The 13,602-nt window shown below is 37.4% G+C and overlaps 2 protein-coding genes across 2 annotated transcripts; both read left to right on the forward strand.

The window, feature by feature from the left end:
* The first annotated feature begins 4,693 nt into the window (after positions 1-4,693).
* On the forward strand, positions 4,694-6,598 carry LOC131603925 (probable glycosyltransferase At5g20260). The gene is made up of 4 exons (XM_058876401.1): positions 4,694-5,051; positions 5,138-5,307; positions 5,448-5,814; positions 5,915-6,598. The coding sequence occupies exons 1-4, from the start codon at positions 4,851-4,853 to the stop codon at positions 6,575-6,577; spliced, it is 1,401 nt and encodes a 466-aa protein (XP_058732384.1). The 5' UTR covers positions 4,694-4,850; the 3' UTR covers positions 6,578-6,598.
* A 4,946-nt stretch (positions 6,599-11,544) lies between these two features.
* Positions 11,545-12,946, forward strand: LOC131607134 (uncharacterized). Its single transcript, XM_058879193.1, has 2 exons — positions 11,545-12,499; positions 12,930-12,946. Exons 1-2 carry the CDS (start codon positions 11,545-11,547, stop codon positions 12,944-12,946), a joined length of 972 nt encoding a protein of 323 aa, XP_058735176.1.
* Positions 12,947-13,602: the final 656 nt, after the last annotated feature.

Below are 13,602 nucleotides of genomic sequence, written 5' to 3' on the forward strand. Positions count from 1 at the left end.
AAACTTTATAAGCTTTTATTACGGTTTTTTTTTACCCACCTCCCTATGGGGGTAACCCCCAGCGAAAATCCCAGTTTACCCCTGCTTCGGAAATGAACTTCCGAAGTATTTTTTTTTTTAAATTTTCTCAGACTTCGGAAGTTCATCTCCAGAAACACCAAATGGGGGGTGTTTTCGGAGATGCACTTCCGAAAACACCTTTTTTTCAGATTTTGGCGGGTTTCGGAAATGAACTTCTGAGTTATGCAGAAACTGTGTTTTTTTTTTATGTTTTTGGAAACAGCCTCGTATTTTTAATTAAAGGAAGACGGCAAATAAAATAAGCGATATATAAACAGAAAATACTAATATACTAATATGATAAGAAAAGTAATATATACAAACCGATCCGATCCAAATCCAAATAATAATAGTGTACGAAAGATACAATCCGAAAACAAACAAAAAAATAAACCCGACCACTACTGGGTATGCCTAACCCTCTCTCCCTGGGACCTCCTCTGCCGCCTGTATGCCGCCGCACGGCCCGCATCAGTGACGATCATCTCCATCACGGCGACTGCCTCTGGACCGCCCTGATGAACGACACCTCGATCCAACGCGTCCCGCCCAAGCATCTCTATCCGCTGGCAGATCGGCAGGAGATCAATGGTGTGGTCATCCTCGGCCTGCTGGTTCTCCAGGATCTCCTCGTGTGCTGTCCTAGGAGCGCCGGGAGCGTCGGGTGTCAGCAGAGGATGTGACACCCGATAGAACCATGTGACGTACCCCTCCACACTGTGCCAGTCCTGGGTGACCCGAATGCGACGATACTCCTCCGGTACCACATGATGCTCCCAATCCTCAAATATGGCAGTGAGCTGCACTCTGGTCACTGTGTCGGGAGCAGCCTCAAAAGGTGACCTGGGTATCATCTGCACAAATCCGAACTGTCGCATGCACCGCTCAGGGAGATACCGGACCATGATGTTGGTCCCGCATGCCAACCAGCCAGAATATAAAGATATGCCGTCAAAGGGGACAACCTGAGTGTAGTCGCTGAATGGCCTCCAGGTGACGTCATCGTGCATCGTGCGGTCCAGGTACCCACGGTATGGTCCCACCGCATTGTTCCCCCTCTGGAGAACGTATCTGGCGGCCCTGGGCATGGCGTCAACGTACTGAGGATCAATGTGAAAGCCGTGGATCCGGGAGAAGTAGGAGATGATCCAGCTCTGAAACACAAAAACGATAATGTAACGTACCGTAAGTAAATACGAAACATAAATAAATACGAAACATAAGTAAATACGAAACACAAATACGAAACATAAATAAATACGAAACATAAGTAAATACGAAACACAAATACGAAACATAAATAAATACGGAACAATTAAAATGAAACGTACCGTGAGTAGTGTGCAGGATCCGGTCAACTGCCTCGTCCTCCAGTTGGAGGCCTCATTCAACTTCTGGTATAGGTATGCCAGAGTAGCTGCCCCCCAATTCCACTGGTGAACGGTGGTCAAGTCCATGAAGTAGCGGAGGTAGGTCACGTCGACGTACCTCGCACTCTTGTCCACAAAGATCGCAGCGCCTACCACATGCATGTACCAGCACCGGAGAGCGCAGCCACGGTGATAATGTGTAAATAGCTCGTCACCTGCATCCTCGGCCTCGGCCGCCGCCACCAGGTGGTGCTCGAAATAGCGGCTCAGTATGGTGAACCGGATATGAGTCCCAGATGTCGTGATGCACTCATAGTCAGCAACTTCGGGCTCCATACCCAAATATAGCGCCATCCACTCTGTGGCTTCGATCCTCTGGATCCGGGAGTGGATCAACAGCGCCCCCCTGATCGGCAGGTGGAGAAGACACTACACATCATGCAAGGTGATCGTCATCTCCCCAACCGGTAAGTGGAAAGAAGACATCTCCTTGTGCCACCGCTCCACAAAGGCCCCCTGCATGCCGTGGCTGATGGTGGAATACCCCGTCATGCAGAGTCCACTAAGCCCTGAAGCTCTCACCGCGTCGTTAAACCACTCGGCAGTTGGTTTAAACAGACTGAAAATCGTCCGGGCATGGTTCACCATTTTCAACGGCTCTCTCTCCTGTTACAAAAAAACAAATAAAAATGTATGTTAAATAGACCGGTTAAATAGACCAGTTAATAAAATATTGAATAAACGTCTAAATTATAAACGGTTAAATAATGTAGTCGGGCAAATTATAAAAAATACCTCTCCCTCCCAGATACGCCGAGCGACGTGATCGCGGTAGGTAAGCAGCACTGAAGTGTCATTGGGCCCTCCCGGGAAGCCCTCCTCCTGCTCATCCTCCTCCTCGAGTGGAGGGTCAACATCCGGTACCTCCTCCGCCTCGTGGTATGGCACTGCCACCTCCTCCTCCTCCTCCTCTCGCTGGCGGGAAGAAGATACCCGAGCCAGACGACTCCTTGATCCAGATGTAGAGGTATCCTCGTCCATCTCCACGAGAACTCGCACACGTCGTCCCCAGCCATGCCCCCGTCCCTGTGTCGACGCCAGCTGCGCCGCCTCCCGCTCGCGTCTAGCCGATGCAGTCTGGGTCTCTCTACCCTGTCTGATGCGTGCTAGGTTGTCTGACATGTTCCTGAAAACAATTGAAATCGATTAATATGCGAGACAACATAAAGAACTAAAAAAAATTGCACTTCTGATACAATTCGGAAGTTCATTTCCGAAACTGGGAATGGAGGTGTTTTCGGTAATGAACTTCCGAAACACCCCTGCGCAGAAGTTTTCTGCAACTTCCATGGCAGACCCCAAAATCAAACTTCAAACCTATGTTTACACATTCTAAACATCCTAAATATCAGTACAAACCTAACCTAATACATTTTTTGCTATTTGGAAACACCCTAATATAAATTTTAATCATAGATCTTAGAATCAAAATGCTTACCGATTGAATAGATTGAAGGGCTTTTGAATGTAGTAGAGCAACTAGATGTGGAATATAATGTAGCCTTGGAAGTGGTTTGCAGAAAAATCTCTTTGGGGTTGAGTTTGAAGTTGATTTAGGGTAAATGAATTGGGGGAGGGGGCTGTTTTGCTTAATCTGCAAAACGCGCAGTATTTCGGAAATGAATTTCCGAAATGCTGTTTTCGGAAATGAACTTCCGAAATAAGACAATTTTTTCAAAAAAAAGGGCGCTTTCGGAGATGCATCTCCGAAAACACCTTTTTCTTGCATTTCAGAAATACATTTCCGAAGTCAGGGGTAGTTTGGGTTTTTCACCAGAGGTGACCTAAAAGGTTGAGAGGTCTATAAAGAAATTTTCTTTATTACGGGCTGAGCTCACAAACCTTAAACCTTGGTTTTATCACGGACTAACTAATCTTTTAATATCGAAAAAAGCTTTAACCTAATCTTGGTTTTACCCCGGGCTAACCAAGAACCTATGAGATTTTAGTACGGGATGATCTTGAACCTAGACAAGGATTTGATCACACAATCTCCAAACCAAATATTTTTACATGTTTAGCTTCTAACCCACAAAAGATCCCCAAATAGATAATATTCAACCAAGGTGACAATAAAAAAATTCTCTTAGTGAATTTTAAAATTCTACCCTTCTAGAATTACAACTTATTCTCACTCACAAAATAACTTTCATGAATAAGCACTTTAGCTAAAATATTAGTGAGATAAAGTATAAGAAATGATTAGAGAGGGAGAGAGTGAGAGTGACAAGTGTCAAAACACAATTTTAGATGATTTGAAATGAGGAAAGAGACCTCTATTTATAAGCTAGAGGTTGACTCAAAAAGGAAATTGATTTTTAATGCATTTTAATATTTACTAATTGATTAAATACCTCAAAAGTAATCGATTATAAGTTCAAAATAGGAAAGAAAAGATATCTAGTTGTTGCACATCATTAAGATGATGTCCTAATCGCTTAAAGCTCAATTTTGAACTGAACCAATCAATTAAGTTAATGTGCCAATTGATTGGCAAAGACAAAATTTTGCAAAGCTAATCTTGCAGCTTCCAATTCATCTAGCACAACTCAAGACATTTTAGAAGATATTTTCTTGAGAAAAATCAGTTTGAAAATGTCTTTTTGTGTGTGTGTGATTTAGCCATTCACTTTTACGAGAACACTTTTATGCATTTTGAAAATGTGTTTTCTTACACTTCAAACTTTATCGAATACTGTCTTTTTCTGACACTTGCTTGAGTTCATTAGAAATGAAGCTAATTTTTATCTACTTAATCGTTTATTTTAGATTTGTGAAATAAATTAGTTGTCATCATAAAAAATTAAGCCCAAATAAACTTTAGTGAGTGGCCCGTAACTATCATATGATTAACTAATGTCCATTAGTAACGTTTTTCAATATTATTATAACTAGTAAAATGTTCTTTTCCCAAAGTTTAATACAGTATAGATGCTTAATTTCATTTGGTGGGTCCCACCGTGAACATGTTCAGTGAGCATCTATATAGGTGGGCCCTAGCTGACGCATTATTTAACCTAGAAAACATAGTTGATTTACTTTATCGACAAAATTGATTAACTTTTGTTTTGTTTTGAATAAGATAAGATTATTTGTTAGAGTTATGTAAACAAGTGTCTAACTCTGCCTCTATGGTCCATCTTGTGTCTCAATAATACAATACTATCACCATAAAACTTTTAATTATTTGGTACGAAGTCAAGTCCTCAATTATCATAACATCAATAAAACTAACACCAAAAAAAAACATCAATAAAAGAAATTATTACTAAATAACAACTAAAGTTATTTTATACAAGGTGGTTGGTGATGCCGAGACACCTTGTCTTGGGACAGATTTTCTAGTTTTGAAATGAAGTAATGAAAGTTTTCAAATCTTCAATATCCACTTGGATCATTCTAGTGTTCTTCCTCAACTTCTTTCTTGTTTTCTTCACTCCTTCAAATGAAGATCATAATATTCATTCAACTTCTTTACCACAAGAGAAATCACGTCATGAATTTCTCTTGATCTCTTCAAATAATGGAGGCTACACTAATACAATTCAACCATGGATTAAGGTACTAATTATTATTCACTAACTATTCAATCTTTGAGCTCAACTTCTCATTATTCTAACATGTTTTTTGAACTTTTGTGTTTTTAGTTTGGCCATGGTAGAAAGAATAAAACTAGTTTGCAAAAGATTGAACAAGGTTTAGCACAAGCACGAGCATCAATTCATCAAGCAATTCGATCCAAGAAATACACAAGCACCATCAAACAAAATTTTGTCCCAAAAGGATCCATTTACTTGAATCCACATTCTTTTCACCAGTTAAGTAGAACACTAGAACTATAACAATTTTTCAAATCGTTACCAGTGTCGATGTATCAGTGTCTGTATGCGTGTTTTATAGACCAGATAGTCACTATTTATACTGTTTTGAAGACTAATTATGTGTCTGCTAAAACAGAAGCCATATAGAAATGGTGAAGAGATTCAAGGTATGGGTCTACAATGAAGGAGAACTACCATTAGTACATGATGGACCTGTAAACAACAAATATTCCATAGAAGGCCAATTCATTGATGAAATGGACACAAGTAACAAAAGTCCATTCAAGGCTACTCATCCTGATCAGGCCCATGTCTTCTTTCTTCCCATCAGTGTCTCTAAGGTCATTCGCTACGTTTACAAGCCTAGAAGATCGAGATTAGATTATGATCCTCAACGATTACAAGTTTTGGTCGAAGATTATATCAACATTGTTGCAAACAAGTATCCTTATTGGAATAGAAGCCAAGGTGCTGACCATTTTCTTCTTTCATGCCATGATTGGGTAAGTTCACACTTTCATCTTTCAATTTTAAGATCCGTTGAGAAACATGGTATGAGAGTCTGGTTTAAGATCCGCTGAGATATCTGTTATCATTTTATAGGGACCAAGAGTTTCGGATGCTAATCCGAAACTCTTCAAGTACTTCATTAGAGCACTATGCAATGCCAACACTTCAGAAGGATTTTGGCCTAATCGAGACGTATCCATCCCTCAATTGAATTTACCTGTCGGAAAGCTTAGCCTGCCTAAAACTTTGAAACATACTACTAATCGAACGATATTAGCATTTTTTGCTGGCGGGGCACACGGCAAGATTAGAAAAAAATTGTTGAAGCAATGGAAGGAAAAGGACCAAGAAGTTCAAGTGAACGAGTATCTTCCAAAAGGTAAAGACTATACAAAATTAATGGGCCAAAGCAAGTTCTGTTTGTGTCCTAGTGGACATGAAGTGGCAAGTCCAAGAGTGGTGGAAGCAATTTATGCAGGGTGTGTACCTGTGATAATTTGTGAGAATTACTCTTTGCCTTTTAGTGATGTGCTTAATTGGAGTCAATTTTCTATGGGAATTGAAGTTGGTAGAATACCAGAAATTAAGAGTATTTTACAGAATGTTACAGAAGATAAGTATAGAGTTTTGTATTCAAATGTGAGACTTGTGAGAAAGCATTTTGAGATAAATAGACCTGCAAAGCCATTTGATTTGATACATATGATACTCCATTCTGTTTGGCTCAGAAGATTAAATTTTGAGTTAATTATTTAACCATAAATGATTATACATAAACTTAGTTTATGTTTTCATTATAAGCTGCAATACACTAACATACATACACTTGTCGTCTGTTGCTGCTACATTTTTATTTTGTTTTTCTTTCATTACATCGACAAAAAATAAAATTCACATAAAAGGGCTAGAGGTGCTAAACATTGCCACAGATTACTTTTAACATAACTATTTCAAATCAATTTACATACGTTCTAACATAATGATATGGAAAGGCTTGTTCTCTTATATAATTTAGAGAGGACTCATGAGAAATAAGAAGAGAGAGGATGCTAATTCATTGATAATTTTCATAAAGCAAGTACAATACAATATATAATCAATTATTTTAGGATTCTATTGGCTAATACTAAATCCTCTTAATAAGGATCGTAACTAACTCATGATGTCAGCATTTACTAAGAACAAAATTTCTTAGCTTTGTTGACTTCATGATAATCCCCCGCCCTCCGTCTCCATAACTAAAAATTGGGTTTTCTCCGCATTCGTCTTCGTCTTCAATTAAATTGAATTTTTTTTCCGTTAAATTCGGGGCGGGTTCGGGTGATGCCAGATTTATTTGCCATACCTACAAACAAGGTCTGAAACTGTGAGGTACCCGTAGCAGAATGCACAAAAGTGTTTTAATGTACTTCTGGCTAGGAAATGAAGTGTATCCATTGAGACGACTTGCCGTGCACGAAGATGTGCATAAGCACCTGAAGTCTCTTGTGTGCTTGAGTACTTGAAGTCTCTTGCTTGTGTGCTTGAGCATCTGAAGTCTCTTGCGTGTGTGCTTGTGCATTAGAAGTCTCTTACTTGTGTCTTTAGTATTGGAAGTCTCTTGCTTGTGTGCTTGAGCAATTGTAATCAGTTGTGATTACAGTGAAATTCCTTGTAAGTGCAAGGGGACTGGACTACTCATAATTTGTGGGAGAAATCAGGATATATCACTTGTGTCTCTCTTTCCTTGACTCTCTAACCCTAAACTTACCTTATCCACTGCAAACAATCATATTTGTATCAGATTCTAGACCTTGTGTTCAGAATCTGATAAGAGGGTTTTTGAAAAGAAAGAAAAAATTAACACAATTCAACCTCTTCTGGTGCTTTTCTCACCTTTAACTTTTACCGGAAGAAAATTGAGTGAGCTCCCTCCATCTACTAAAACATGAATTGGTTCTTGGTGGGTAGATCCAACGACTATTGTGGTGTGTACTCATCATGGTGTGAAGATCGAATTAGGCTAACTAGGTCGGTTCAGGTTGATTTGCTTGTTCAATTGGGTCTCATATGAGTTCATTCTCCTCACGTTACTATAACTGGATTTTTAAATCTTCATATATAATGAGTAAGAGCATTCTTCCTTTACAATAGTGGTTCCTAGATAATTGTTCATCACACTTAAAACACAAACCACATTCTCGACAACGGTGGTTCCCTTACAACGGTGTTACAAGCATATCCCTAATGTGAGAAGAAGAAAGCTTGATGATAAAAGTGAACCTATGATTCTGGTAGTATATCCTAAAATTGGAGGTCCAATTAATGAAAAGATCATGATGAGTCAGGATATCGTGATTGATGAAAATTCTACTTTGGATTGGAATTTTGGTGATACAATTAACAAACCTTTGATGAGTTATGCATCGACGAAACTAATGATACGCAGTTGCTGACATTCCAGGCACATTGGAAGTTGAAGAGGGTGTGGCTAGCACAAGCCAAAGACCATAAAGAACCAGAATTCTTCTAGCAAGACTTCAAGCCTGTGAAGTGGTTGGTGATGATGAAGTCACAACAGATGGAGAATTAGTTCATTTTTAGTTACTTGCAGGTGCTGAACCAATCAACTATAGCAAGGCTTTAAATAATAAATAGTGAAAGTCATCTATGGTTGAATAGTTACAAGTGGTCGAAAGAAACAACACATGAAGTTAGTCGAATTGCCAACACGCACAAAAGCTATCAAAGTGATATAGGGGTTCAAGTTAAAGCACAATGATGATGGGTCGATAGCAAACATAAGGAAAGATTAGTAGCTCGAGGAATTCTTCAGAGAGCAGGACTCAATTACTCTGATGTATATGCACCAGTAGCAAGATTGGAGATTGTCAGATTGATGGTAGCCTTAGCATGCAAGCAAGGTTGGTCGACATTTCACTTAGATATGAAATCAATATTTTTGAATGGTCCTTTAGGTGAAGAGGTATATGTCACACAACCTTCTGGGTTTGTGATACAGGAGGAAGCAAGGAAAGTATACAAGTGGAACAAAACACTATCTGATCTCAAATAGGCACCTAGGGTATGGAACAAGAAGATTGATTCATACTTAGTCGAATTGGAATTCATCAAATGCAAATCTAAATATGGTGTTTATGTGCAGGTCATGGCACAAAATATAACCATTATTTGCTTATATGTGGATGACTTGCTGGTCACTGGAAATAGAGTGGAGAACTTGTCGGAGTTCAAAGAGCTTGTGAAGAGAGAATTTGAAATGTCGGATCTGGGAAACTTGTCGTATTTCCTATGCATGGAATTTCAAATTACTAAGTAAGATACGGTGCTGCATCAAAAGAAGTTTGTCAAAGAGATACTCAAGAGATTCAGAGTAGATGATGTGAATATTGCATCCTCATCATTCAAACCAAAACTGAAACTTAAGAAGCATGGAGAAAAGGACAAAGTCGATGTAACTTTGTTAAAACAAATTGTATCATCTCTAAGGTATATGTGCAATAGAAGACTGGATATAGATTTCTCAATCGAATTGGTGAACAGATACATGAGTGAACCAAGAGTGTCACACATGAAGGTTGCAAGAAGAATCCTTAGATACCTAAAAGGATCGATAAATAGTGGCACTCTGTTTCCACGAGATTCTGAAAGCAAATAAGCTATGATTACTTGTTATTTATATGTTGATTAGTGTGGAGATAAGGAAGATCGAAGAAGCACAAGTGGTTACTTCTTTCGAGTATTTGGTGCCCCAATCTCATGGTGCTCGAGAAAGTAGCATGTGGTGGCATTATCATTGTGTGAAATTGAGTACATATCAGGATCATATGTTGTGTGTCAAGCAATTTTGATCGAATTTGTGCTGAAAGAGATGAACGTCAAAGTGAAGAAACCTCTAGTGTTGTAGATCGACAAAAAGTCAGTCATAAATCCTGCAAAGAATCTAGTTCTGCATGGAAGGAGTAAGCACATAAAAATTAGATTTTACTTCTAAGAGAGGAGGTAAATCAAGGTGAACTTGAAGTGAGATATTGCTCAAGTGAATCACATTTGGACCATATTTTCACCAAAGGGTGATTCCTAACATTGAGAAAAAAATTTGGAGTAGTTCAGATCGATTATGTTTAGCATGTGCTTAGTAATTTGGATTATAAAGGGCTACGTTGAGAGTATAATCCAAGTTAAGTAACTAAAACCCAAGTCCAAGTTAGTTAGGATTTGTTATATTAGTTACTTAATAAACAAGCTGCACATTTTTATATATACACATATTTGTAAATTTGTTTTTACAACTTTTAATAATAACAATTCTCAATTACCTTTCATTCTTTCTCTCTCCAAAGTGCATTGTGCACTATCATCTCTCTCTTAATTTTGTAGAATCGCATCATTCACATGTTAAGTTATTATTTACTACTTTCTAGAATTGCATGCAATTAGGATTTTCTTTTCTAGCGATTTATTTGTAAAAGCATGGGTTTTGTTGGAATCAAAACTTTAAGTTTGTCTTATTGAAAATTAAGCTGAAAATTGTGATTGTATAATCCACGTAATATTAACATAAAAATACACATCTTGTGCAATTTTGTTATATATTCAATGCATTGCATTAGTTTACATATTTTGTGAATTCTGTAATTCAATCTTGATTACTCTGTGGATTGTTTAGGTCGTTCTGTGCAAATTTCAATCTATAAGTATAATCTCTTTATACGTCGAAAACTATTTCCGTCTCGCAAATCATTTTATTTTTCAAACTACTAAGATAAAGTTTTTCAACACTACTTTTAGGGGTGGCAAAACGGGTCGGACCCGCCGGACCGGCCTGTTTAACCCACCATTTTGGCAGGCTGGGCTGAGGTTATCGGTTTGGTACTTTAAGTTGGCCTGCCTCGCCTAACCTGCTTAAAAAAGTGGGCCGAGGCGGGGCAGACGGGTTTTACCCGCGGGCTTTTTGATAAAAATTTTTATTTTTTATTTAAAATTAAAACAACTTTAACTATTAAAACAACACTTAGAACTATGTTGATTTAATTGCATTCTAAATTATTATACATACAAATTGAATTATAATTGTAAGATTTTATGTGTTGGCTGAAAAAGGTTAAAATAAAATAACAATTGTGTGACATGAAAAATTGTCAAGTTGTTAATACATTAGTTAACATGTTTTCTTTAGAAACAGATGTTGATTTTAAGAAAATAAATGATTTTATTAGTATAATGATTTTAGAAAAGTATGTTTGTGAGGAAAAATAATATCATGCATTTTAATATTTAGACCATACTTATAGACTACCATGCTTCCATTTATTTGGTCTTTAATATGGTTATAATAATCTTTATTATTGGGTAATGTTAACTTGCGCCCTTGAACCTTTGGACATAAGTTATCAACTAATTGAAGAAATAATTTTTTAGAAATTGTGTATTGGTGAAAATAAAAATAAATAAAAAATTTGTATTGTTTTTTTCAAGACAAAGTTTCTACATTTCTTAACTTGTATCCCAAAGGCATAAGTTAGCTTAACCCATCATTATTTTAATTATGATTAACTCATTTATTTATATTTAATTAGTTTTAAGTTATATTTGCAAGGTTTCCATTCAATTCGCGCACAAAAACTAATTAATAACCATTGAAACATTGAAATATTGTAATATTTAAACATAACGTTAAAAAGTTTCACTAATTATTAAAATTCTAAATTAATAGAAACAAGATGGCTCTGCTAGGGCAAAGTGAAGAACTGCATGCGAAGAACAAGGAGGAGGAAGATTTGAAGGAGCGAAGTACAAGAAAGATCAAGGATGGTGTGGAGGATGTCTTGATGAAAGATGGAGAGTTATCACAAAGGCATGGGGGACAAGAGGATGGGCAAGGTGTGGTGAATATTGTGTCGTATAAGGACATGGTCATGGGGAAGAATCTTGAGGAGTTGGAGGATGAAGCTGAAACTGATGGGGAAGATGAGGATCAAGAGATGACAATTATGGGTAAGAAGAATATGAGAGTGGAGGAGCATTTTGATGGAATGTATCCATGCCCTAAATTCATCTTTTCGGCGTATGAGGAGAGTAAGATACACAGGCCATGGAAGAAAGGGATCATAGTCAAATTAATGGGCAGAAGAATAGGCTATAAGGTCCTCGAGACTCGTCTAAAGCAATTGTGGGTTCGAAAAGGGATCATCAACATCATTGACTTGAGTAACGATTATTTCATTGTGACTTTCACAAATGATGATGATAGAAATGCAGCAATTACTAATGGGCCATGGTTTATATATGATCACTACTTAACTGTCAAAGAATGGAAACCAAATTTTCATCCTGAGAGTGATTCTATAGAGAAGGTTGCAGTCTGGGTTAGAATCTCAGGATTGCCGATGGAGTATTACGATCCAAAAATACTGACTTTCATGGGGAACAGTCTGGGCAAAACAATCAAGGTTGATAAGAATACTCTTATGCAAGGGAGAGGAAATTATGCTCGAGTTTGTATTGAAATCGATATTTCCAAGCCTCTGCTTCCTCATTTCAAAATTAATGAAAGGAAATACCGCGTTGAATATGAAGGTTTACACCTTTTATGCTTCAAGTGTGGGAGGTTTGGCCATTACAAGGAAGGCTGCAGAGAGCAACAGTTGCAACCTGATAACAACAAGCATAGTGCTAGTATACAAAAAGACGACTTGGTTGTGGATGAATGCCATTGGAAAGTTGTCCAGAAGACCAGAAGACCAAGGAAGTGCGAATCAATCAAGTGCGAATCAATTCTACCATATCGTATAGATAATTACATTAGCTTCCTAACGCTTCGAACGTCGCATAAAATGGAGTTACGGATCAAAAGTTATGTCCAAAACAGTTTCTTATAAAAATATCGTTTTCATAACAGTATGTATCGACGCGAAACCTCATGTGTCGACTCATGATTCACAAATTTGATTTTTCAAAACAGCATGTATCGATGCATGCGTGTATGTATCAACACATACACTATTCCAGATTCTGTTTTCATGAAATTACACAGTATGTATCAATGCATAACCTCATGTATTAACACATATACTATTCCATAATTTATTTTCATGAAATTACACAGTATGTATCAATGCATAACCTCATGTATCAACACATATACTATTCCAAAATCTATTTTCATGAAATTACACAGTATGTATCAATGAATAACCTCATGTATCAACACATATACTTTTCCAGAATCTATTTTCATGAAATTACACAGTATGTATCAATGCATAACCTCATGTATCAACACATATTACGAAAATTTCCCCAAATCACGTTCAGAACCCTATTCAGACTATGGGACCTCGATCAAACATCAACAACAATCTATAGCAACACAATACATGTTATTGAACATATAACTCACATCAATTTCATGGATTTCTACACAATCCTAACATTCCCAAATCATGAAATTGCAAGAATAGAGATTAGGCACATAGCAACACACAAACATTACCCAATCATATAAACCTATATTAACTTGGATTCTAACCCTTACCTTGAATTTCTAGTCCCTCCTCTTCAAGAATCTACTTCCCTCTTCTCTTCTTCTTCTTCTTCTTATTCTTCTCTTCTTTCTCTTCTCTTCTCTATAGCCTCTTTTCTTTCTATTCTTTAATTTTAAGTTTTCTCACATAACCCTTACTATCTTTATTTTGTCATTTGGGCTTAACTCAGCCAACTCTCATTCTAGTTAATTAGGCTCATTATTAGATATCTACTAGTATTCACATAATCACTTA

This window comes from Vicia villosa, linkage group LG1 (assembly GCF_029867415.1).
Source record: "Vicia villosa cultivar HV-30 ecotype Madison, WI linkage group LG1, Vvil1.0, whole genome shotgun sequence".
Taxonomy (NCBI): Eukaryota; Viridiplantae; Streptophyta; class Magnoliopsida; order Fabales; family Fabaceae; genus Vicia; species Vicia villosa.

Excerpts from the sequence above, each read along its gene's own strand:
- LOC131603925 (XM_058876401.1), top strand. The coding sequence starts at position 4,851 with ATGAAAGTTTTCAAATCTTCAATATCCACTTGGATCATTCTAGTGTTC. Across the intron at positions 5,052-5,137 it reads CAATTCAACCATGGATTAAG|TTTGGCCATGGTAGAAAGAA; the intron begins GTACTAATTATT and ends TTGTGTTTTTAG. Across the intron at positions 5,308-5,447 it reads AATCCACATTCTTTTCACCA|AAGCCATATAGAAATGGTGA; the intron begins GTTAAGTAGAAC and ends CTGCTAAAACAG.
- LOC131607134 (XM_058879193.1), top strand. The coding sequence starts at position 11,545 with ATGGCTCTGCTAGGGCAAAGTGAAGAACTGCATGCGAAGAACAAGGAG.